General features: G+C 42.1%; 1 protein-coding gene across 2 annotated transcripts in view; it reads left to right on the forward strand.

Moving 5' to 3' along the window:
* The first annotated feature begins 4,218 nt into the window (after positions 1-4,218).
* snx9b (sorting nexin 9b) overlaps positions 4,219-26,362 on the forward strand; it is a 36,503-nt gene continuing 14,359 nt past the window's right edge. Inside the window, exons 1-5 of one of the 2 annotated variants that reach the window (XM_053614151.1) lie at positions 4,219-4,568; positions 8,688-8,774; positions 8,921-8,995; positions 15,001-15,099; positions 23,812-23,895. In XM_053614151.1, the coding sequence (XP_053470126.1) occupies positions 4,557-4,568; positions 8,688-8,774; positions 8,921-8,995; positions 15,001-15,099; positions 23,812-23,895 (357 nt within the window). In that variant the 5' untranslated portion in view covers positions 4,219-4,556. The remainder of the gene's footprint in view (positions 4,569-8,687; positions 8,775-8,920; positions 8,996-15,000; positions 15,100-23,811; positions 23,896-26,362) is intronic. The other variant, XM_053614152.1, reaches the window with a different exon arrangement.

The following is a 26,362-nucleotide window of genomic DNA, read 5'->3' on the forward strand; positions in this document are numbered from 1 at the left end:
CAGTCCAAAGACATGCATGGTAGGCTGATTGGCGTGTCCGTAGTGTATGAATGGGTGTGTGAGTGTGTATGTGATTGTGCCCTGTGATGGATTGGCACCCTGTCCAGGGTGTACCCCGCCTTGTGCCCCATGCTCCCTGGGATAGGCTCCAGGTTTCCCCGTGACCCTAAAAAGGATAAGCGGTATAGAAGATGGATGGATGGATGGATGGATAGATGCTGTAGTGCTCGATAAGTTTTAATCAGAGAAGTGTGAGAACACTAGATAAACACCAGAGGGCGCCATGAAACTGCACATGAGATAGAATAAGTCCATCCCAAAACAGAACCACGTTCACTAATACTTCCAGTACTGACACTAAAAAAACAATCAGTGATACAAAAGAGAGAGAGAGAGAGAGAGAGAGAGAGACAGCGTGAATTAGATTATCATTTATGATATTATATGATCATCGTTTATTTATTATCATTTAGATTATCATTCTATTAGATGTCATTTATGGATCTATAACTGAGTATCAGTTATTATTAGTGGTGATTATTAGTAAGAGCATTATTATTTTTGTTTATTTATTTACTTTAGTAAGTTACTGTTTTAATGCAAGTCAGAGTAGTAGTTAATAATTATTTAGAATTGTTAATTAGTTAATTAGTTAGTTAGTCTTTTTAGTGAGTGTAGTATGGATGGTTCAGTGTAGTAGTTACTTAGTTAGTTATTTAGTAGATTAGTGAATTAATTGTATCATTAGTTGCCTAATTATTTACTGAGTCTTTTTAGTGAGTGTAGAGTGTGGGTCAGATTAGTTAGTTAGTTAGTTAGTTAGTTAGTTGGTTGGTCAATGCATCAACAGTGTGTGCAGGTCAGATAGTTAGTGTGTTTGTGTTTATTTATTTATTTATTTATTTATTTATTTAGTGTTTGCATTGTATATGTGGGTCAGGGTAATAAGTTAGTTAGTTAGTGCGTGTACAGTGCGGGTCAGATTAGTTAGTTAGTTAGTTAGTGCGTGTACAGTGCGGGTCAGATTAGATAGTGAGTTAGTGCGTGTACAGTGCGGGTCAGATTAGATAGTGAGTTAGTGCGTGTACAGTGCGGGTCAGATTAGATAGTGAGTTAGTGCGTGTACAGTGCGGGTCAGATTAGTTAGTTAGTTAGTTAGTGCGTGTACAGTGCGGGTCAGATTAGTTAGTTAGTGAGTTAGTGCGTGTACAGTGCGGGTCAGATTAGATAGTGAGTTAGTGCGTGTACAGTGCGGGTCAGATTAGTTAGTGAGTTAGTGCGTGTACAGTGCGGGTCAGATTAGATAGTGAGTTAGTGCGTGTACAGTGCGGGTCAGATTAGATAGTGAGTTAGTGCGTGTACAGTGCGGGTCAGATTAGATAGTGAGTTAGTGCGTGTACAGTGCGGGTCAGATTAGTTAGTTAGTTAGTTAGTGCGTGTACAGTGCGGGTCAGATTAGTTAGTTAGTGAGTTAGTGCGTGTACAGTGCGGGTCAGATTAGATAGTGAGTTAGTGCGTGTACAGTGTGGGTCAGATTAGTTAGTTAGTTAGTGTGTGTACAGTGCGGGTCAGATTAGATAGTGAGTTAGTGCGTGTACAGTGCGGGTCAGATTAGTTAGTTAGTTAGTGCGTTTACAGTGCGGGTCAGATTGTTAGTTAGTTAGTTAGTTAGTGCGTGTACAGTGCGGGTCAGATTAGTTAGTTAGTTAGTTAGTTAGTGCGTGTACAGTGCGGGTCAGATTAGTTAGTTAGTTAGTTAGTGCGTGTACAGTGTGGGTCAGATTAGTTAGTGAGTTAGTGCGTGTACAGTGCGGGTCAGATTAGATAGTGAGTTAGTGCGTGTACAGTGCGGGTCAGATTAGTTAGTTAGTTAGTTAGTGCGTGTACAGTGTGGGTCAGATTAGTTAGTGAGTTAGTGCGTGTACAGTGCGGGTCAGATTAGTTAGTTAGTTAGTTAGTGCGTGTACAGTGTGGGTCAGATTAGTTAGTGAGTTAGTGCGTGTACAGTGCGGGTCAGATTAGATAGTGAGTTAGTGCGTGTACAGTGCGGGTCAGATTAGTTAGTTAGTTAGTGCGTGTACAGTGCGGGTCAGATTAGTTAGTGAGTTAGTGCGTGTACAGTGCGGGTCAGATTAGTTAGTTAGTTAGTGCGTTTACAGTGCGGGTCAGATTGTTAGTTAGTTAGTTAGTTAGTGCGTGTACAGTGCGGGTCAGATTGTTAGTTAGTTAGTTAGTTAGTGCGTGTACAGTGCGGGTCAGATTAGTTAGTTAGTTAGTTAGTGCGTGTACAGTGTGGGTCAGATTAGTTAGTGAGTTAGTGCGTGTACAGTGCGGGTCAGATTAGATAGTGAGTTAGTGCGTGTACAGTGCGGGTCAGATTAGTTAGTTAGTTAGTTAGTGCGTGTACAGTGTGGGTCAGATTAGTTAGTGAGTTAGTGCGTGTACAGTGCGGGTCAGATTAGTTAGTTAGTTAGTTAGTGCGTGTACAGTGTGGGTCAGATTAGTTAGTGAGTTAGTGCGTGTACAGTGCGGGTCAGATTAGATAGTGAGTTAGTGCGTGTACAGTGCGGGTCAGATTAGTTAGTTAGTTAGTGCGTGTACAGTGCGGGTCAGATTAGTTAGTGAGTTAGTGCGTGTACAGTGCGGGTCAGATTAGTTAGTTAGTTAGTGCGTGTACAGTGCGGGTCAGATTAGTTAGTTAGTTAGTGCGTGTACAGTGCGGGTCAGATTAGTTAGTGAGTTAGTGCGTGTACAGTGCGGGTCAGATTAGATAGTGAGTTAGTGCGTGTACAGTGCGGGTCAGATTAGTTAGTTAGTTAGTGCGTGTACAGTGCGGGTCAGATTAGTTAGTGAGTTAGTGCGTGTACAGTGCGGGTCAGATTAGTTAGTTAGTTAGTGCGTGTACAGTGCGGGTCAGATTAGTTAGTTAGTTAGTGCGTGTACAGTGTGGGTCAGATTAGATAGTGAGTTAGTGCGTGTACAGTGCGTGTCAGATTAGATAGTGAGTTAGTGCGTGTACAGTGCGGGTCAGATTAGTTAGTTAGTTAGTGCGTTTACAGTGCGGGTCAGATTGTTAGTTAGTTAGTTAGTTAGTGCATGTACAGTGCGGGTCAGATTAGTTAGTTAGTTAGTTAGTGCGTGTACAGTGTGGGTCAGATTAGTTAGTGAGTTAGTGCGTGTACAGTGCGGGTCAGATTAGTTAGTGAGTTAGTGCGTGTACAGTGCGGGTCAGATTAGTTAGTTAGTTAGTGCGTGTACAGTGCGGGTCAGATTAGTTAGTTAGTTAGTGTGTGTACAGTGCGGGTCAGATTAGATAGTGAGTTAGTGCGTGTACAGTGCGGGTCAGATTAGTTAGTTAGTTAGTGCGTTTACAGTGCGGGTCAGATTGTTAGTTAGTTAGTTAGTTAGTGCATGTACAGTGCGGGTCAGATTAGTTAGTTAGTTAGTTAGTGCGTGTACAGTGTGGGTCAGATTAGTTAGTGAGTTAGTGCGTGTACAGTGCGGGTCAGATTAGTTAGTTAGTTAGTGCGTGTACAGTGCGGGTCAGATTAGATAGTGAGTTAGTGCGTGTACAGTGCGGGTCAGATTAGATAGTGAGTTAGTGCGTGTACAGTGCGGGTCAGATTAGTTAGTGAGTTAGTGTGTGTACAGTGCGGGTCAGATTAGATAGTGAGTTAGTGCGTGTACAGTGCGGGTCAGATTAGTTAGTTAGTTAGTGCGTGTACAGTGCGGGTCAGATTAGTTAGTGAGTTAGTGCGTGTACAGTGCGGGTCAGATTAGTTAGTGAGTTAGTGCGTGTACAGTGCGGGTCAGATTAGTTAGTTAGTTAGTGCGTGTACAGTGCGGGTCAGATTAGTTAGTGAGTTAGTGCGTGTACAGTGCGGGTCAGATTAGTTAGTGAGTTAGTGCGTGTACAGTGCGGGTCAGATTAGATAGTGAGTTAGTGCGTGTACAGTGCGGGTCAGATTAGTTAGTGAGTTAGTGCGTGTACAGTGCGGGTCAGATTAGTTAGTGAGTTAGTGCGTGTACAGTGCGGGTCAGATTAGATAGTGAGTTAGTGCGTGTACAGTGCGGGTCAGATTAGTTAGTGAGTTAGTGCGTGTACAGTGCGGGTCAGATTAGATAGTGAGTTAGTGCGTGTACAGTGCGGGTCAGATTAGTTAGTGAGTTAGTGCGTGTACAGTGCGGGTCAGATTAGTTAGTGAGTTAGTGCGTGTACAGTGCGGGTCAGAGTCCGCGGTGCGGGGCGCAGTTTCAGTTTCCGGTTTTGCTGATCGGCGGATGAGTGTGCGAGGTCGACGTGCTGAGCTGCGGTCCTCAATCCGGACGTTATTTGAATCGTTTCTCGGTGTGTTTGTTGCTGAAGTGTGTGTCGGAGCTGAATCAGGCAGAAAGCCGTGTTTAGAGATGTGTTAAAATTAGCCGCTGTGCTGCAGGAGTGTGTTGTGTTGTGGAGTGGAGTGGTTAATGAGGCGGAGGCAGGAGTAATGTCTGGATGAACAAACTCTCCAACAACAAGACACAACTTCTCTAATGAGCGGTTTACTCCGAGCGTAATGGCGACAAAGGTGAGGTTTTATCGTCTTTATTTTGTGCGGGGATTTAAAGTTGTGTGTTTTTATTTCACTTCGCTTTAAAAACAACGCGAGCCTGTTTTCTGGCAGCGGGACGCGCCAACATTCTTCTCTGGCGTGTTTGATTAGTTTTACACGTTTTATTTCAACATGTTAACATTGTGCTAAATGTGCTAATGACCGAGTGAGTTGAAGTTCTGACGCTGGTGTTTTAAAAAATATATATATGTTTGAAACGTTTTCCAGTAAACATGGGGGGGAAAAAACGTATCATTAGGAGAGTCTTGTGACATTTCACTCCTCTTCCACTGCGGGTCATGACGTCGCGCAAGGCATGATGGGATATGTAGTGTATTATGTAATTAGCCTAGTGCTGAGGTATTTCCTGTGGCGTTATACCGCTTAGCACCAGTCTATAAGACTTACAAAACATCACTACTCACTGTTTTTATTACTGTTAGATCACATAAACATATCAGTTTGCTTTTTTTGTGAGGTTTTAGAAGTACTCCAGCTAGTTAGCTAACTAGCTAAGTCAGTAATCTATAGTTTGGTAGCAATAACCAAACCTTATAAGCAATTTCACCCCCCCCCCCCCCCAACTATTCTAACACTTTATGCTCTCTAACAGCATTAACAGCATTCTTTCCTTATTCATCTTCTGTGATCAATCCTGATGTTTATTTCAGGCCCTGGTGCCTTTAACTGGCAGATGTTTCTCTGACTAGTCATCAGTCTTTGACCTGTTTTACATGTTTTAAAGAGTCCTGTCAGCATAACCTCGCAAAGAAAGCTATAAAAAGTCAGGTCTCAGTGATTCACAGATTACCACATGGGTGTGAAATGTTAAAATTAAAACAGGAACGAGGAAGACAAAATACTTGCACGTTCAAAAGACATGTTCGGTTCACTTCTAGGTCCTTTATTGCCAAAAAAAAAAAAAAATCAGAACCATTTCATTCCACATATACATTTACATGTATTAGGAATTTATCTTGGTGTTTAGTCACAACACGATACAGTCAATACACACATCTTAGACAGCACAACACAATTACCATCCTAATATACAAATATTATATATAATAACAAATATTACACATTAAACCGAAATGGTAAGCTAAGTTGTCATTTATGTTACAGTGGAGGTCGAAATAGCAGCTGGATGCAGTTCAGTGTGTGTGTGTGTGTATGTATATATAAACAGCAATGATGTATAGTAACGACTTAAATATATAAATAATAATATATTTAACCCTTTCATGCACAACATCCACACTAAAGCAGATTCAAGGAGAATATACCATGCACATGTCTTGTAAGTCTGTAAGACTTACAAAACATCACTACTCACTGTTTTTATTACGATTAGATGTCCGAATCATATCCGTTTGCTTTTTTCGTGAGGTTTTAGAAGTACTCCAGGTAGTTAGCTAACTAGCCAAGAGAGTAATCTATAGTGTGGTAGCAATAACCAAACCTTATAAGCGATTTCTCTTTTTCTTTTTTTTCTTCTTCAAACTATTTTAACACTTTATGCTCTCTAACAACATTTAATCTTTATTTATTCTTCTTCTGTGATCAGTCTTGATGTTTATTTCAAGCCCTGGTGCCTTTAATCGGCAGGTGTTTCTCTGACTAGTCATATAACATGCACATCACCTCCAAATCACGTTCATTTAATATTAAATCGTTGTTGCTCTCTAAGATTATTTGCCTTTCTAAATGCAGCCGGTGTCTGGTATAGCTTCACAAATTTTCTACACAAAATCCCATCGATGTCAGACTCCAGTGAATACCTGAGCTTTTTTGTTTTTGTTTTTGTTTTTTAAAATTATTATTATTTTTAAATGAAAGCTTGCTTTACCTAAGAAATCATGCAGCAGTCAAACATCTGTAGCTATATACAGCACGTCAAAGAATACGCTATGTTTTACTCCATAAATGATATTTCCTTTAGTCTCGGTCATCAATATTAAACATTTTACACCTGAATGTTATTTTTATATTTATAAACATTTATTTAATTATGATTATTTCAATGAAATGTTTTATAAGTGATCTTTAGATAAAGTCATAATTGATATAACATGCAATTTGATATAAATATATATATATATATAATCTTGGTCATCAACATTAAATATTTAAAAAAATAAAAAAAGTAAGTAAGGAAAGGAAATTACATCAACTACACTAAAAAAGTCGATAGATTAATATGAAGAAATAAAGTTGATAGTGTGTAAATTATTCAGCCGAATACACACACACACACACACACACACACACACACACACACACAGACTCTCTTGTTGCCTGAGTAGGCCTCCTACATAGAGAAGCCCTTCACACTGCTCCTACAGCTTACACTGCCGTGTGTGTGTGTGTGTGTGTGTGTGTGTGTGTGAATAATGATTCCTTTGTAGTTAGGAACTTCTTTGCTTTAGAAATTGTAAATCATTAGCTGAGTAATTCATACAGATATTTGCATGTTTACATGCTCAGCTGGAGTCGTACAGGAAGCAGGATGTCTCCAAAAGACATCAAAATTAGTCTGAAAGTACAAATTCACCGATTATTACATGTATCATGTCTGATATTCATTTGTTAACGATTAAAACACTTGGGTGTTGTAGTGTATAGGAAAATAATCAGTGATGGAATTAGTTACCACCTCAGTTGATTTATTGTCCTATAACTGGGCGGCTGTGGATCAGGTGGTAGAGCGGGTCGTCCGCTGATCGTAGGGTTGGCGGTTCGATTCCCGGCCCATGTGGCTCCACATGCCGAAGTGTCCTTGGGCGAGACACTGAACCCTGAGTTGCTCCCGATGGCAAGCTAGCGCCTTGAATGGCAGCTCTGCTACCACTGGTGTGTGTGTGTGTGTGTGTGAATGGGTGAATGAGACACAGTGTAAAGCGCTTTGTAGAACCGCTAAGGCCTCACTGGCCTTTCTTTTCTCCCTCTGTCCCTTAAAGGTAATAAATTGGATAAAAAGTAGCAGCGTATCATGTTACGGTAAAAAGTTGTTCATGTCGGAAAGTCTAAAGTTACAGCCCTTCCTCTTACTGTTACGACGCGCTGACACTGGAGACTCCTTCCATAAACTTTACACGAACGCTTCCTTTCAGGAAACATCACCAAATTAACGATTCGACAATCTTCATGTGGCGCGTCCGCCATAATAATCCCCGTGAAGAAGCCGTCACTATAGAAACGACAATGTTTTAGAACAAGCGCGTTAATATAAACCTGTGATTTGCGGCTGCGCTACCGTCCGAGGTTGCTGGTGTTGAAACTTAATCGACACTTTCTGACCAATCAGGTGCAAGAATTCCACAGCGCTGTTGTATAAAGCCTCTGGAATACTTTGTTTTTTCTTAACACATACGCCAAGAGTGGGTCTCTCTCGCCACCTCGTGGAACAACTAAATAGTGCAAAAGAATTAAATGCACATGTGCGACGTGCGCGTACAAAGTACACACGGTTAGAAAACCCGGGCGGCGCGCGTGTACAGTACGCACGTACTCTGCTGATGATGAAGTTTGCATCACGCGTACTTTATGCTGTTCCTAGCGTACACGTAAAAAGGGAAGCATGCTTTCTACTTCAGAAGAAGTGATCTTCCACAAAGGATGACTTACTGTGTGCTGTGACGTCACCGAAAATGGAGGCGTAGTTGAATGACGCGGCATAAATATCACTTTTTTTAACACGACGTAGGTATTATTATTATTATTATTATTATTATTATTACTTTGCAGCGTCATCTCAACCACATTTTACGTTGATTGATACGTCTCCGTTATAATCGGAGCCGATGATACATACCATCCAGATAACGGGTCTGCCGTTTTCTTAAAGATGCGTTAAAAACAATAAACCTTACACGCAAAGGAAGTCGAACGCAACGGTTTTCATCCGCAGGTGTAAAAATGCCAGCTGGTTTGTAGAACCAGACGAGCCAGTTTTTTAACTCCCATGACATCTTTACATGCAGAGAGGATTAGGTTGTTATCAGGGCAGAGATAAAGATCAGATATTGTGTGTGTGTGTGTGTGTGTGTGCGCGCACGTGTGCATGTGTGTTCATGTTCTCCGTCTGCCGCACAGGCGCAGGTTTTATACGACTTCACAGCAGAGCCGGGCAATAATGAGCTGTCGGTGAGAGAGGGCGAGACGATCACGATCACCAACCAGGTAACTCCTGACTGCATGACATCACACTGACCTTGTATACTGTGTGTGTGTGTGCAGTGTCATTGCTGTAACTGTCAGTGCTTTATAAACCTGTTGTATGTGGGTCATTGCCGTAAAACTCAGTGCATTTCCTTGTTTTTCCTCAGAGCATAGGCGGAGGATGGATCGAGGCGCAGAACAGCAGGGGCGAGGTCGGGCTGGTGCCTGAGGACTATGTGGAGGTAAAGCTGACTGAACACACACCCTGGGGAATTCATACACAGCCCCCCCCCACGCGCACACACACACACACACACACACACACAGAGTAGTTTCCTGTAGAGGAAGGAAACTGCCACAGTGGGAGAATGAGTCACAGGAATGTAACCGAATACCGGTTCTGTCCTCAAAGTCCACGCATGACATATTTACTGATCTGCATGGACCTCTGGTGCTATTTACTGTCGTGCCTGAAGGTGCGAGTCGACGGTGTATGCAGGAGTGTGTAGGAGAGCGCTGGAGTCGCATGTATCCACGTGAGCGTGTGCCTCTATCGTGCCTCTCTGTAACACATGAACGATAATGTTAATTATGTCTGGAACAGAGCCGCCAAATCTCTTCAAAAACCGCATTCGAATTACAGCTCGTTAAACGTTTACGTATACAAACGCATCGTTTTCCCTCCAGCAGAGTGACATCACCACCGCCGTTCTGTTCTTTGAGCAAAACGGATGCGTGTTCTCCGGTGAAACAAGTTTGTCAGGGCTGATCACTGAACATCCGATTCCAAAAACCATGGGCGTTCATACGGAGCCGCATCCCCGCCTTTACTGCTGTAACATCCCCCACTCTTCTGAAAAGGCGTGCCGCTAGATGACAGGGCGTGGCTGTGGGGATTTGTGTTCGTTCAGCTACAAGAGCGTTAATGAGGGAGGTCGGGTACTGATGATGGATGAGGAGGCTCCGGTTCCAGTTCATCCCACAAGGTGTTCCGCGGGGTTGAAGTCGGGGCTCAACAACGACATTCTGTACAATTGTGTGTTTCCATCTTTGTAGTACATTTTGGAGAAGAAGTGGTGCACATACTTTTAACCATGTGGTGTGTAAATGTTTTGGGAAATATATATATAGTGTGTCCTGCTGCCTGTTGCAACACGCTGCTTTTATTTATTTATTTATTTATTTATTTATTTATTTATTAGCACAACCGACTGTTTACAGAAAACCTATCAACACCATATCAACAATTTCTGTCGTCATTTTTAATCCATCTAACAACGCAGAGCCGCAGCCTGGACCCTTGACACGAGGCAGGTTGGGTCCATGGATTCATGCTCTTAGCGCCAGAGTCTGACTCGTATCTGTGTCCCTCAGCAGAAATCGAGATTCATCAGACCAGGCCACGTTTTTCCAGTCTTCACCTGTCCAGTTTTGGTGAGCCTGTACCCACTGCAGCCTCAGCTTTCTCCTCTTGACTGACAGAAGTGGAACCCGACGTGCTGTCGCAGCCCGTCCGCCTCGACGCGTTGTGCATTTCTGCTCACCGCGGTTGTACAGAGTGGTTATCTGACTTACTGTAGCCTTTCTGTCAGCTGTCAAACCCGTCTGGCCGTTCTCCGTTGAGAAATGGCGTTTCCGTCTGCAGAACTCCGCCCACTGGATGTTTCCTCTTTATTACACCATTCTGAGTAAACTTGAGAGATTGTTGTGTCCATACCAGGAGATCAGCCGTTATAGAAATACTCAGACCAGCTCGTCTGGCACCAACGATCACGCCACGGTCAAAATGGCCGAGATCACGCTGAGATTCCCTTACCCGAAGTTGCTGTTTCGTATCTGATTGTCTGCATTGCACTGCTGCAACACGATTGGCTGATTAGATAATTGTACCGCTGTTCCTAATAAAGTGCTTGGTGAGTGTATGTAAATGTTATAGTTCAACTCGGGGGGTTCAAGCACCAGCACTGCCAAGTTACCACTGTTGGGTCCTTGAGCAAGGCCCTTAACGCGCTCTGCTCCAGGGGGCGCTGTATCACGGCTGACCCTGCGCTCGGACCCCAACTTCCTGACATGCCGGGGTATGTGAAGAAAAGTATTTTTTCACTGTGCTGTAATGTATACGTGACCAATAAAGACTCATTATCATTATCAAAAAAAAAAAAAAAGCCAAGGAGGTATGTGAATGCTTTTCCTTGTGAAACAAATACATGGCATGTAGCATGGCGGCATTTCTATCCTGTTACAGATCAATGATGATGGATAGTGGAAAGCACCATAACGTGACGCCTACGTTTTCTAACATGTCGTAGGTCTTGCTCATCTGATCTCAGGCGGATATTGTTCATCTTTTCTCTCGCCGAGCTCTGGAAGGTCAATGAGATACCCGGCGTTGTAATGTGTACTGTGGGATTAACAGGTGATGAGATGTCAGTGCAGGGATACCGTCTAGTATGTACAGCTTAAGCCCGTGTGTGGGTTTTGTACTTTATTTCTTCCTGTTTAAAGCTCCGCCCTCTTTTCAGATAGACAGCTTGCAAATAGATATGAATCTTGCTATGTCCAGTGATGTACTGTACCAGTTTCCTGTTTAATAGACACAGTTTTTCTTCTTTAAAGCATTCATTTTTTTTGGTGAATGCAAGTCCTCTAATGTAGAGGGAACTGATATGATGTTGAAAATGTTTCCTCAGGACTCTCTAGTGGCGCAACAGAAAAGGGTTCGCCCTGTTGTCTGGAGATCTGGGCAAGAGAGTAAAATTGGTCGTGCTCTCAGGGTGGGAGGGGCGTAGTTTCTGTCCGCTGTCAATCACAGCAACACTAGCCAGTCACAGACGTCTGTGGGCCCATGTATGCGGAATACTGCGGATAGCAAATATCCATTCCTACTACACACACCTCATTTGATTACAATCACATCGTTTTTACCTTTAATGTAATAGTTTTCCGTCGGGTTTATGGCGTTGCGAGTGATTAGGTCACATGACCATGATGTTTGTAGACTATGCTCGTGCTAGGAACACGGTACCGTGTTTAAATCCCACAGACGTGTCGCTTCTCTGTCAATTGCTTTTGAACGTCGTCTGTATTTTATCCTTCTGCGTTTTAAACTCGGACGGCATTTGATTCAAAATTCATTGAGTTCATGATTTCGAGAGCGAGCGCATCCTGGAGCGTGTTTTTACCGAAGAAAAAGCGCAAAATCAAATGACAGTGGTTCATTTATTATTACTGTGTTTGGAGAGTGCATGGTAAAGGATCTGAGAGCGTTCCTCCATACAGAATCTCTCCAGGTCCTTCACATTTCGAGGTCCACAGGTTTTCTATGGGGGTCAGGTCAGGGGACTGGGATGGTCATGGAAGGACCTTGAGTTTGTGGTCAGTAAACCATTTTTGTGTTGATTTTGATGATGTTTTGGATCATTGTCCTGCTGGAAGATCCAACCACGGCCCATTTGAAGCTTTCTGTCAGAGGCAGTCAGGTTTTCATTTAATATCTGTAGATATTTGATAGAGTCCATGATGCCATGTATCCTAACAAAATGTCCAGGTCCTCTGGTAGAAAAACAGCCCCAAAACATTAAAGATCCACCTCCATATTTAACCGTGGGCATGAGGTACTTTTCCATATGGCTACCTCTCTGTGTACCAAAACCACCTCTGGTGTTTATTACCAAAAAGCTCTATTTTTGTTTCATCTGACCACAGAACCCGATCCCATTTGAAGTTCCAGTAGTGTCTGGCACACTGAAGACGCTCGAGTTTGTTTTTGGATGAGAGTAGAGGCTTTTTCTCTTGAAACCCTTCCAAACAACTTGTGCTGATGTAGATGACTTCAGATTGTAGTTTTGGAGACTTTCTGACTCCAAGACACGACTGACTTCTGCAGTTCTCCAGCTGTGATCCTTGGAGATTTTTTATCCACTCGAACCGTCCTCTTCACGGTGCGTTGAGACGATATAGACACGCGTCCAATTCCAGGTCGATTCATAACATTCCAGTTGACTGGAACTTCATTAGCTGGATAATTCATTACAAGTGTTTTTTTTTTTTTTTTTTTATGTACTTTTGAGTTCTATTAAGGACATTTTGTGCCTGTTTTCGTTCCAAGTAAGCACTTTTAGAATTTCTTTAGTAAAGTTCAGTTTGTTCTTACTGACTTGCCCGGTTCAACTAAACAATAAATGTAAATAAAGCACAAATAATAGGCTGGTTTAGATGAAAATCTGTTGGTTAAAAATGCAGGGTTTGTTTCAGGCCTGGACGTTACCATGGCTGGAAAAATATCACTAGATTTGTTCAATAATCTTAGCGTTATTTTAGAATATTCTCCTAACTTTTAAAGCGCTTTAATAGGAACACCTGCTCATTTCAGGCAGCTATCCGTTATCCGGCAATCACGTGGCCGCAGTGCAACGCATAAATTTATACAGATACACAACAAGAACTTCAGTTAATGTTCACATCAAACATCAGAATGAGGGGAAAACATGTGATCTCAGGGGCTTTGACTGTGGCCTGGTTGTTGGTGAGAGTTTCAGCATTTGAGAAACAGCTGATCTACTGGCATTTTCACACAGGATGGTGCGTGAAACAAAAATAACATCCAGCGAGCAGCAGTTCTGCAGGCAGAAACACCTTGAAAGAGTCGAGAGGAGAATAGCCAGACTGATTTGAGCTGACAGGAAGTCTGTGATGTATCGCAAATAAGCACTTGTTTTTACAGACGTGAGCAGAAAAGTGTCTCCGAACGCACAACACATCAAACCTTGAGGTGGATGAGCTACAGCAGCAGAAGACCACATCAGGTTCCCCTCCTGTCAGCCAAGAACGGGAATCCTCAGACTACAGTGAGCACCAAAATTGTTGCCTGGTCTTTATCCGATCGAGGACCGTCAAGCACAGCCATGCCATGGTCAGAGTCATATATATATAGATGATATATATATAGATTTTGACTATGATTATAGCAGACCTCTGAGTTAATATTATTTGGAGGAAGGGCACGATTATAAAATGCAGAACATTGTGTGTGTCACATTTTAGAAGCTGATCTAGCTGAGAGTGTGTGAGTGTGTGTGTGTGTGTGTGTGTGTGTGTGTGTGTGTATATAGAGGTGGAGCAGATGTAGGTCTGTTAAGACAGTTCAGTCTCAGTGTAAACTGACTCTGGGAAGTAACGAGGCTGTTTGTGATCTGTGCTGTTTACAAAAGTTTGGGTCCTGCTCTTACTCCCTCCATCTACACACACACACACACACACACACACACACACACACACTGATGCGTGACCAGACCTTTAGATGACTACATGTTCGAGACTTCTCGAAAGTTACATCCTGCTTTGGTTGTTTTGTCAAGGCTTTCTTTTATAGATGTTTTTTTTTTGTTTGAGTCGCTTATTAGGGACCTGCTTCAAGGAATATTCCTTCTTATACCACAGCGCTGTTGAGTTCTCGCTTCTGATTGGTCAGACGGTGTTCATCAATAACATCAACAAGGACTTATAATGAACAGACTGTTTTTTAAAAAAAAAGAAAAAAAAAAAGAGTGCTATTAATTGACGAAGATAAATGTTGACATGGTTACGTTTCCTGTAAAGAGATGTTTATGTAGCGTTTGTGGAAGGAGTCTCCGGTGTCATTCATTTAGGTTTTTGCAGAATGATTTGCTCTTCTGAACTTCAAGAGAGACAAAAAGAGTGGCTGGAGAGAGCAACGATACTTTTTATACAGTGATCGTCCCGGTCCGCTAATTCGATGGGTCGGGAAATTTCAGGATCAATTTCCGCTAGCATAGGAAAAAACAAACCAAACGTATAGTGTCCATGTTGTTGTTTATAGAACTGTTGTATGACAGCGATATCACACTCGCGTAGTATAATCGTGCGGTTGTACCGGATATCGCCACGGCTGGGAGAAGGCGTAGGCACGAGTCCTTGCGCTAGTGGGATATCCTTAAAATAGCTGCTACAACGTAAGCGATAACAGGAACTTCCATAACAGTAACTGTAACTATGAAAGGATCGTAAAGGTGACGTTTTGTTTTTTAATGCGTATGAAAAATGATGGTTGGCGATTTGCCGTGCTAAGAGAACAGTTATTAGTAAAGTAATGAACTTCGAGGTGGTAACGGTGCGTCTGCTTCACCCCTCCATGCCGTCGTTGATGATTTTCCTAGAACAGCATGTCCCCGAGTGTTTCGCGGTGTATTTTCACCGAATGTAAACGTTGGTGTCTGTGCCTCCTCAGGTCGGTAAGCCTCAGGCGTTTGCGGCAGGAGGAAGTGTGCCACCGATTGACCTTTCCTTCTTTGACAGTCATGCTACAGCGAGTAACACACAAGGCCAGGTGAGCTGCTGCGCCTACACACACACACACACACACACCCCCGCACGCACCACTTCCTTCCCTTTTACCTCTCTACTTTAAAGGACAGCACCAGTGAAAGTGCCGGAGAATGAACACGAATACGATCTGAAACGTTAACTCTTATTTTGATCGTGTCCGAGCCTAGACGAAAGTCCTGCACCTGTATGCGCTGTACCAGCTAATTTAATATCTAAATAATATTTAATAATAATATCTAAATCTTCTTCTATTCGCTCACTATCAAGACTTCTTCTCATTCCACCCACCTTCACATGTGAAAACCTAGTGCAAAGGCAGCCCTAGACGCTGATCTAGTGGGTGTGGCTTATTTGATTGACACCATCGAGCCACGTCATTCTGCTCATCCATCTGACACGGAGAGAGCTAGTAAGAGAACACCATAACTAAGCCTCGTCACCGGTTTAAGGCTGATTTATTATTCTTTTTTTCTTTGTTCATTTCCTCTTCAGTGTTTTTCCGTAGTATTCCTCATTCTACGGAAAAATACTGAAGAGGAAACAAAAAAAAAAAGAACAATAATAACAGGGTTTGCTGTGTGTGTGTGTGTGTGTGTGTGTGTGTGTGTGTGATAGAGAATTTCCCCAGTGTGGGATCAATAAAGTTTTTATCTTCTCTTAAGGCTGCGTTCGAATTCACTCAGAACTGAACAGAGTGAGGGAGAAACATGGACGTATCCAAGGACGCGTGTGTTTTTGCTACCAAGAATCTAGCCAGCTGATATCAGTGATCAATGAGTTTGTATGATGTATTTACGTTCTCAAAAAAGTGAACTGTATGGTCTGTCTGTGTTGACTTTTAAAGTAGTGAAATGATCTTTATATACTGTTGGCATGTCTAGAGGTCGACTGATTAATCGGTTTTGGCGATTAATTGACACAGATAAACGATAGCATGAACTATCGGTTATCGGCAAAAATCCACACCGGTAGTGTTTCCCGGTTGCGGAGCGGTTGAGAAGGTTCCGCCGTCATCATACGGTACGAGAGCGGCCTCTAGAGGCGGAATACAAACCATCGCTGGCCAAATTTGTCATGTTATTTGAAGTGTTTTTTATTCACGTCGGACGTCTGTGTTTACATTTGTTATCTGGAGCGTTACTGTTTGGGTCCGTTTGAATGTGTATCTTTTATGGACTTTAATGTTTATTAATAGTTCATTTACTTTGAGCGTTAGGTTTCCATTCAGTATCAATTTCAGAAACTATCGGTTGATCAATCTGTTACAGGCAGGCACTGCCCAATTTAGCTATGGGTAAAATCCACTATCGGTCTGCCTCCAGACGTGACGTCACATCCTGAATTCGTGGCCGAGGAGATCTTCACGACTTTCTGAGCGTCGTCTTTGAACTGTCAGAAATTCCACTACATTATGAGGTTCTCGTGTTACGAACGCAGCTCGGGATTAAAAGACGAGACCAGTTATGATTTAATGGAGTCTCGGGATTTGGGGTGGTGCACTGTGTTTCTGACTCGGTGTCTGAGGATGTGAGTCAGCAGAAGAGGAAGGGGGGATTCTTTCCTCAGAAGCGTTTGAAAATGTGCACGTCAGCTGGTTGTGGTAGAACGAGAACATTTGCTAAATTAAACAGCCTGTCAGCAGGACAAAGCGCACGGGGGACACGACAGCGGGCGGTTACGGTGACTCGTAAAAATAAAGAAAAAACGTTTTTCATAGCCGATTCGTTTTTCAGAGAACTGATTCGTTTGTTGTTGTTGTTATTTTTTAATGCTTAAGAAGCTACTAAAATGGCTTAGGTAACATCTCTACCACTTTACCGTCATTATGAACCCCCATGATACACGAAAATATTCCGATTTACTGGTATATCGCGTTTAACGATGGATATTGTCACGATGCAGCTTTGTAGAAATCTGCATCCTGTGAAGATAGCGTAAGTTCTTTATTTATTGCTATACAAATATAAAACGCTGAATTGCTCATTTCAAGCTTAAAACGTTGCTTCTTTCTAGAAATCAAAAAAAAAAAAAAACGCTTAATATCCTGCAAAAATGATTTCATCTTACCAAGTGGAAATATCTTAAACATGGACAAGTTTATCTTGTATTTCCTATTATAAGATCACAGTAAACCAAATATACGGTTATTAAACCTATTTCTAGCCGTTGTAACTCATTTCAAGCTTCAAATAGTTTTGTTCTATTGCATTGCATTATTTGTTTTCAGTGTATTTTTTTTTTTTTTTTTTTTTGGTAAATGATCTGCCAGTACTATATGATATCATTTAACGCTTGAACTGAGTAAAAATATCTAGAAATAAGTTTAATATACCACTGTTGAGGATATTTTTACTTGCTAAAAATATCTGGGGTTTTTTTTTTTTTTGCTAATATCATTAACGTTAGCTAGCAGGCTGGGTGAGCTGGCGTTTGTGAATCTCATCGTTTTATGTCTCGTCATTTTCCCAGCATTCTCCCAGAGCGCCGTTTCAATAGACCCCCCTGTTACGCCGTAAACATGAAGCATTGATTTGCAGGAAGCTGGGAGTTGTCTTTCCTGTAGGAAGAGTGCAGCTGATGGCACGTCGCAGTCTTTTACACAGTAAACTCATTCTCCGCTGCGGTACCTCCGCTCGTCGGAGACCACGTTTCGGACGGATTGAGAGCGTCTAATGCATTACGCCGGCTTAGGCTTTTATTTCCTGATGATTTTTTCCTGATGACTCAAAGCAATTTCTCTCTCTTTTAGAAAAAAATTTCTTCAGCGTTCGTTCTGACCGCTCGGGATTTAGTTTCAGGCTTCTGAAAATAGATGACCGTTTTAGCCATCTATTAGATAGTGATCGTTCATTTCAGCGCAGATTTCGCTGATAAAACTAAAAACCACAGCAGTTCTAGTTGCTAAAATCTTTATCGCTTTAGCCGACGGGTTCCCTCAAATTTCTCCGATAATTTGTTTCTGCATTTCAGTAAATTTCCCATGTTGTAATCCCTCCCTCAAATAGAAACTTCCAGGCTAGTCGTGTAAACGTCCGCTCGTACCCTCCACACGATTCGGTAGAATTTCCATTCGATGTTTGACGATCCGATGCGTCTGCTGTGATCGACGAGACGATGATATGATCTATCCCCAAGCTGTTCAGAATCTTGGATAGGCCTACTGTTAATTCGTGATTACGATGCCGACGTAGAGGAGGACTATTTGTAAAGTAGCAGATTTACGGTAAAATGAACCTTGTTAGCCTTTTAAAAGGATTTAGACATCAGTTTAAAAATAGAAATTAATTTTACGTGCTGGTTTGTTTGTAGAAAAATCCTCGGATGGTTACACCATCAGTACGGCTTTCCTGTACTCCGATGTGCTTCGGCTGCACGAACAAAACGCTATCGTTCGCGCAAACGCTCTAGTGCGCGTGTTTACGACACACGATACACCTAATAAAATGAATTTCACTGAATTTGATCATCAGGTATGATAGTCCAAGCTACATACTGTTATGTTATATATAATATATTATTATTATTATTATTATTATTATTATTATTATTTTTACGTAACGCAACTAAGCCTAAATTTTCTCTGAAGTCAAGAAGGTTAGGTAATGTTACCAAACGGGTCCGGAGCGGATCGGCGCCTCATGGCCGAGTCCATAGCGCGCAGCGCGTCTGTGTGCGTGTAAAGACGAGGAAGGTCTGATCGACAGGTTCCGATATTTTCTGTCAGACGTCGTACAGTTGCATCACGGATTTAGTTTTCGTCAAGGGTGTTGAATGTCTTCCTCATCAAAGTGCACACTGTTTTAGCAGTTTAAAATTAGAGCATCAGACTCGGAGGAACTCTTCACATCAGACTCTGTCAGCACTTTGGTTTCCTCATAGCCTGTTGAAATAGAACAGGAAAAAGAAGTCATTTCGCTCAGATTAGACACCTGATGTACAAATTCACTGCGAATATTTGTGCAACAACGCTTAAGAACAACCCTGTTTAGCTATGGTATGAAATATACCGTAACCCTTTCCTGCCAAAATCACTATCCAGGCTGATGGCCAATCAATTTAGAGCTCCTTTTTTATATATATATATATACAGTATCTCACAAAAGTGAGTACACCCCTCACGTTTTTGTAAATATTTGATGATATCTTTTCATGTGACAACACTGAAGAAATGACACTTTGCTACAATGTAAAGTAGTGAGTGTACAGCTTGTGTAACAGTGTAAATTTGCTGTCCCCTCAAAATAACTCAACACACAGCCATTAATGTCTAAACCGCTGGCAACAAAAGTGAGTACACCCCTAAGTGAAAATGTCCAAATTGGGCCCAATTAGCCATTTTCCCTCCCCAGTGTGAGGTGACTTGTCAGTGTTACAAGGTCTCAGGTGTGAATGGGGAGCAGGTGTGTTAAATTTGGTGTCATCGCTCTCACACTCCCTCATACTGGTCACTGGAAGTTCAACATGGCACCTCATGGCAAAGAACTCTCTGAGGATCTGAAAAAAAGAATTGTTGCTCTACATAAGGATGGCCTAGGCTATAAGAAGATTGCCAAGACCCTGACACTGAGCTGCAGCACGGTGGCCAAGACCATACAGCGGTTTAACAGGACAGGTTCCACTCAGAACAGGCCTCGCCATGGTCCACCAAAGAAGTTGAGTTCACGTGCTCAGCGTCATATCCAGAGGTTGTCTTTGGGAAATAGACGTATGAGTGCTGCCAGCATTGCTGCAGAGGTTGAAGGGGTGGGGGGTCAGCCTGTCAGTGCTCAGACCTTACACCGCACACTGCATCGAATTGGTCTGCATGGCTGTTGTCCCAGAAGGAAGCCTCTTCTAAAGATGATGCACAAGAAAGCCCGCAAACAGTTTGCTGAAGACAAGCAGACTAAGGACATGGATTACTGGAACCATGTCCTGTGGTCTGATGAGACCAAGATAAACTTATTTGGTTCAGATGGTGTCAAGCGTGTTTGGCGACAACCAGGTGAGGAGTACAAAGACAAGTGTGTCTTGCCTACAGTCAAGCATGGTGGTGGGAGTGTCATGGTCTGGGGCTGCGTGAGTGCTGCCGACACTGGGGAGCTACAGTTCATTGAAGGAACCATGAATGCCAACATGTACTGTGACATACTGAAGCAGAGCATGATACCCTCTCTTCGGAGACTGGGCCGCAGGGCAGTATTCCAGCATGACAGCGAACCCAAACACACCTCCAAGATGACCACTGCCTTGCTAAAGAAGCTGAGGGTGAAGGTGATGGACTAAACCCTATTGAGCATCTGTGGGGTATCCTCAAACGGAAGGTGGAGGAGCAAAAGGTCTCTAACATCCACCAGCTCTGTGATGTCGTCATGGAGGACTGGAAGAGGACTCCAGTGGCAACCTGTGAAGCTCTGGTGAACTCCATGCCCAAGAGGGTTAAGGCAGTGCTGGAAAATAATGGTGGCCACACAAAATATTGACACTTTGGGCCCAATTTGGACATTTTCACTTAGGGGTGTACTCACTTTTGTTGCCAGCGGTTTAGACATTAATGGTTGTGTTTTGAGGGGACAGCAAATTTACACTGTTACACAAGCTGTACACTCACTACTTTACATTGTAGCAAAGTGTCATTTCTTCAGTGTCGTCACATGAAAAGATATCATCAAATATTTACAAAAATGTGAGGGGTGCACTCACTTTTGTGAGATACTGTATATTAGGAAAATATGAGATGTAAATCACCCCCAAATCACTTGAGCATTACCGTAAATGAACACAAACTGAAATTTAACTGTTTAGACTGTTATCTTTACTGACTTTCTACATAAAATAAAGAAAGAAAGAATTAGAATGAAGAATGTTTTTGTGCCAGACTCCACTGATCACCATTAAAAATCATTTTTAAAAAGATCATTTTTTTTAAACTAGTGTTGTTTTGGAGATTTAGATTATTATTATTATTATTATTATTATTATTATTATTATTATTATTTTTACCTCCTTGTGTCATGCAACAATCCTAAAATGTGTAAATATTCAGTATATAATGACATTTTATAATATTTTTGTCTTCGGCATATTCATACATATTTTAGACCTGAATGTAAAAAATTTTGGACATTTGAAGATCGATTTATTTATTTATTTATTTGTTTGTTTTCATTTCAGACAGACTGTTTTAGCCCTTTTTACTCATGGACAATCCATTTACTTTTTTTTAATATAAGTAATATTTAGACAGAATCGAAATTCATATAGCATGCAATTTTAAGGATATAAGTGTATATATAAAAGATAAGTATATTAGTGTGTGTGTATATATATAAAATAATCTGGATATACGTAAATAAATAATGCATGAAAAGGTTAATGTAATCGCATTTTCAGATGGAGGAATAAACCGGACGTTAGCATGATGTTTTCTGTTTATTTTTATTATATTTTAATACTAAAGGTTCATTTAGCACACGCTCACCTACACTAAACTAAACCCCCGTTAGAACAATCTTCAGGAAATACAGATACGTACTCGGTTTCCGTTTGAAATAACTCGCCGTGCTTATGTTAACTAAAGCGTTCAGTTACTATGTAACTATTATAGGATTGTAGTTTCACATGTATTTCAAAGTTCAAGCCATAAAAATCAATAAGATCCTCATAACAAGGGAAAAAAAAAAAAAATCGCGTACCGTGAATGCGATGGCTTTTATCTTTGTGAATGTCAGACCAAGAACATTTTAGAGTTCCTCTCTAAATTCATTATTCTGTAAATATTTGAATTTTTATTGCCCCCTAGTTCTAAATCTTCCCGCCACGTTTTCGTTAACCGGTGTGATCATTATTGATGCCACCTCATGTCATGTATATAAGTCCTGGAACCCGCTAGAGGAGGAAAAACCTCTCATATTCTGGCCTTTATTTATTTATGTATTTATTTATTTATTTAAAGGCGAATAGACGAGAAGAATTTGAGTAAAAACCCCAGATGCAGATTTGGCTACGGGTGACGTGAGCGTGACGTTTTAATTCAGCGTGATTCTCGGTATAGCAGAAGTTGTTGGTTTTATCTTCTGAGAAGTTCTCCATCTGGTACAGAAGTGAAAACAGCTGCATTGCCAGGCGTTTCTCCGCACATTTACATGCGCGCTGCAGACACTTGGAGGTTTTGGACCATGCAGTGTGAACTTTTGAAGTCTTCTATAAATAGTCTCCCATTAAAATAATAAAAAGGGTTGTGAATCAGCGTTGTTGTGTGTGTGTGTGTGTGTGTGTGTGTGTGTGTGTGTGTGTGTGTTTACCAGCCCTTATCCAAATATGTTCCTTGTAGAAAATTAATAAAAGATGATTGATGGATATTTTTGCTAGCAAAGCCAGTGAGTCAAGCGTCTTTAGAGCAGTTAAGATCCTTAAGAACGGCCAGAGAGAAGCTGTAGTGCAGCTTAAATCGTTGCCTTGCTTTCAGCCTTACTTCTCCATCCACAATGTTTGAAACCATAGAAACTAGCCCGAATCTATCGAAAGACCTGTTGCATCATCTCACGGTGTATTTGCCTGCGTTCTTCACTTTATTCATTGTTTTAAAGGGATGAAATGTTCAATATGGTGTTCCTCAGGCTCCGGTTTTAGACCTGCTTTTCTTTCCCCTGTGTGTTCAGCTCCTGCCTGTTAAACTCCACATTGACTACAAACTAAATAATCGCCTTCTAGTGTATCTTGCTGATCTCCTGAAGCAGTTTAATTCATATCGTGCGCTACTGTGCTTATTTCACATCATCCGGATAGTATTTCAGAAGAACATCAGGAACATTCTGTAAAAATGAGAGATGACACGATACTGAAACTACTAGTACTACTACTACTACGCTTTTAAAGGATTATTTTTATGACTCTTAATGTTAGGATGGTGGGTTTGAGCCCCACGCTGGGCACTAAACCCAGCCACTGGGGTTGCACAAGCCAGCTCCAGCGCCGGTCCCAAGCCCGGATAAAAACGGAGGGCTTCGTCAGGAAGGGCGTCTGGTGTAAAACCTGCGCCAACTCAAAAATTCCCATCATAAACCGGGTTCCCGTAATGGAGACGGACGATTCGCTGTGGCGACCCGGAACCTGGACAGCCGAAAGACTTCAAAAAGGGACTTCAAAATCTTACGTTGCAAATATAATATATAAAGTGTCGAATATAAATATAGAGAAAAATCAGTCTGAACAAAACTAATCTAATCAAGTCACTTGGAAAATGAAGTTCCTTCCCAAATCCAATCATTTCAAATCTTTTCCGTTTATTACAGGATTGGGTTGAATTAATTCTTTTTTTTTTTTTTGTCCCTCAGATATCCAGGCCACCATTTTGTGCTGGGTATCCGGGTGATTGGATTCGTAGCATCTCTTGTAAAAAAAAAAAAATAATAATAATAATACCTGGTGTGATTTGTCATAATTCTCATGTTTTTATTATTATGCACATTATTTATATTTCTTCCCTTGATTGATTTTGTTTTTAGTAAGAACTGTGTGAGATTAAGTTTTGCCGTAGTTGTGTGTCGATTTCTTCCGTTGTACTGCGAGGTATGAAGTCGATGAAGGAAAAACAACCGTTTGTACGTATGATGAACTTCCGTGCTTCTAGAAATTTCCGATGTAAAAAAAAAACGAGCTGTATTTGGGAGGTTAACCCTTTCCTTGCAGGATGTTGATGATGATAATGTCGATGTCAACTCTCTTCTTCAAGGTGGATGTAGCTCAGCCAGAAACCCCACTCACCCCCATCACCCCCGTCACCCCCGTGCTCCCGGCCCTGACCTCCCCCGACGAGGTAACTGGAGTGCCGTGTAGCATGGTGCCATGCATGGAGGCTCTTTTTAGTGTCATTTCTGCAACCTAAACTCCCCCTGCCCCTGAGTAATGCATCACACGCCTACACACACACGCACGCACGCACGCACGCACGCACGCAGGACACGCAATGACTTCAATCAAACCGATCAGCACTGTTCACACCAATCTCTGAATATCGCACCATATCAAATGTTTTGTAAAAATTCCTATTCGCACACCTACGAAGTATCGCGTATGAATTTTTAAAGCTCTAGCGTATCTCGCCGAGCTCCTGAAGCAGCGTAGCCCCATCCCAGCCGAGGTAGGTCTGAAGGAATCACACACAGCTCAGGTGATGGAAGATGTTTGTCACTCCTAAACTCCGGAATAACGTTTCGGACATCTCACCGCGGCGTCCTGCGTTCCCCTGCACGCCACGTTTCGGCTTTAATGCAGCAGGATAGGAAACCGGCTGGATCTGGGACGGTACCCCTTTCCTTGCAGGGAGATTGACGATGTTATTCGATGTTCTCCTGGGCTGAAACATGCACGCACACGTCGTACACGTTCTCAGCATGGTGAAGACCTAATCCTGGTGCATGGCATGACATCTGTTTTTCCGTTGATTAACAAGATCCAGCGAGGGAGCGAGCTATTCTTGTATTTTCCGTTTTATGTTTGTTAAACTCTCGTTGTATGGAAACTGGTCCTTTTGTCTCACTGGTTAGAGTGTGTGTGTGCGTGTGTGCGTGTGTGTGTGCGTGTGTGTGTGTGTACTTCCAACACTACAATATATCAGCGAGATCTGTCAGCATTTCTGCTCTCTTTAGCTCTATTATCAGCCTTCTCTTCCTATTTTTTGTTGTTGTTTTTGTTTTGTTTTTTTTTGTTTTTTTTTGTTTTTAATGGAGACTAATCCCAGAATAGATTCTGTTGTCCTGTGAGTGTCGTCGATGTGAATGAGTCAGTTTTTAAAAGCCTCGCAGGACGCTCCAAATCCTTATTTAAAAACAAGACGTCATAAACATCAGTGCTGTTCGTTTCAAGCAGCATGCTGCAGCGCCAGTCTCTGCTCTCTGCTGACCCACTTAGTGTTTTTTCGTAAGAGGGTTTTAGTGGACCTGAAACTACACACACACACACACACACACACACACACTCTGAGATTCAGCTCGCTGCCAGCAAGGACAGAGGTTTGAGTATTTCGGAAAATGTGAACTTGTTGATTTGTCTGGACTCTCGGTTTTTGTAAACAGCTCTCCACAGTTACATGATGGTGATTCTTGGCTTCAGCAATTAATTACAGCTAATCAACTGTGGTGATGATGATGATGATGATGATGATGATGATGCTCAGAAAATGGGAGCTGATTAGCAAACATTACATATCCGTGTTTATTATAGTACATGAAATCTATCTGTCTGTCTGCATTGTCTGTCTATCTATTCGCCCGCCTGTCTGTCTAAATGTCTTTTCATGTACAAGTCTTTCTGCCTTCCTCTGTCTGTCAATCTGTGTACAGTGTTCTTCCGTCTGTACATCTGTCTGTCTGTCTACAATATCCATCTGTCTGTCTGTCTGCTTGGTTATCTACAGTATTTGTATCTATCTGTCTGTCTGTCTGTCTAACTACAATTTCCATGTGTGTCTGTCTATCTGTCTACAGTATCTGTCTGTCTCTGTGTCTTTTTGTCTGTCCACCTTTAAGTTTTACTGCTTCCGTCTGTCTGTCTCTCTGCCTCTGTTTGTCTGTGCCTGTTTTTCTGCTTATTGTTCTGCCTCTGAATGTCTTTCTCTCTAATTTTCTTTCTGTCTCTCTGTGTCTGTCTCTCAGTCTGTCTCTCTCTCACTGTGTCTGTCTCTCTGCCTTTCTCTCACTGTGTCTGTCTCTCTGTGTCTGTCTCTCAGTCTGTTTTTCTCTCTCTCTGTCTCTGCATCTCTCTGTCTGTCTGTCTATCTGTGTCTGTCCCTCAGTCTGTCTCTCTCTCTCTGTGTCTGTCCCTCAGTCTGTCTCTCTCTCTGTGTCTGTCCCTCAGTGTGTCTCTCTCTCTGTCTGTCTCTCAGTGTGTCTCTCTCTCTCTCTCTCTCTCTCTCTCTCTCTCTGTGTCTGTCTCTCAGTCTGTCTCTCTCTCTCTGTGTCTGTCTCTCAGTCTGTCTCTCTCTCTCTCTGTGTCTGTCTCTCAGTCTGTCTCTCTCTCACTGTGTCTGTCTCTCTGCCTTTCTCTCACTGTGTCTGTCTCTCTGTGTCTGTCTCTCAGTCTGTTTTTCTCTCTCTCTGTCTCTGCGTCTCTCTGTCTGTCTGTCTCTATCTGTGTCTGTCCCTCAGTCTCTCTCTCTCTCTCTCTCTCTCTCTCTGTCTGTCCCTCAGGCTGTCTTTCTGCTTCTGTCTCTGCCGTTGTCTCTGTCTTTCTGTCTATCCGTTTCCTGTCTTTCTATACTTCTGTCTCTTTCAGTGGGTCTGTAC

Source organism: Ictalurus furcatus, chromosome 25 (assembly GCF_023375685.1).
Source record: "Ictalurus furcatus strain D&B chromosome 25, Billie_1.0, whole genome shotgun sequence".
Classification (NCBI taxonomy): domain Eukaryota; kingdom Metazoa; phylum Chordata; class Actinopteri; order Siluriformes; family Ictaluridae; genus Ictalurus; species Ictalurus furcatus.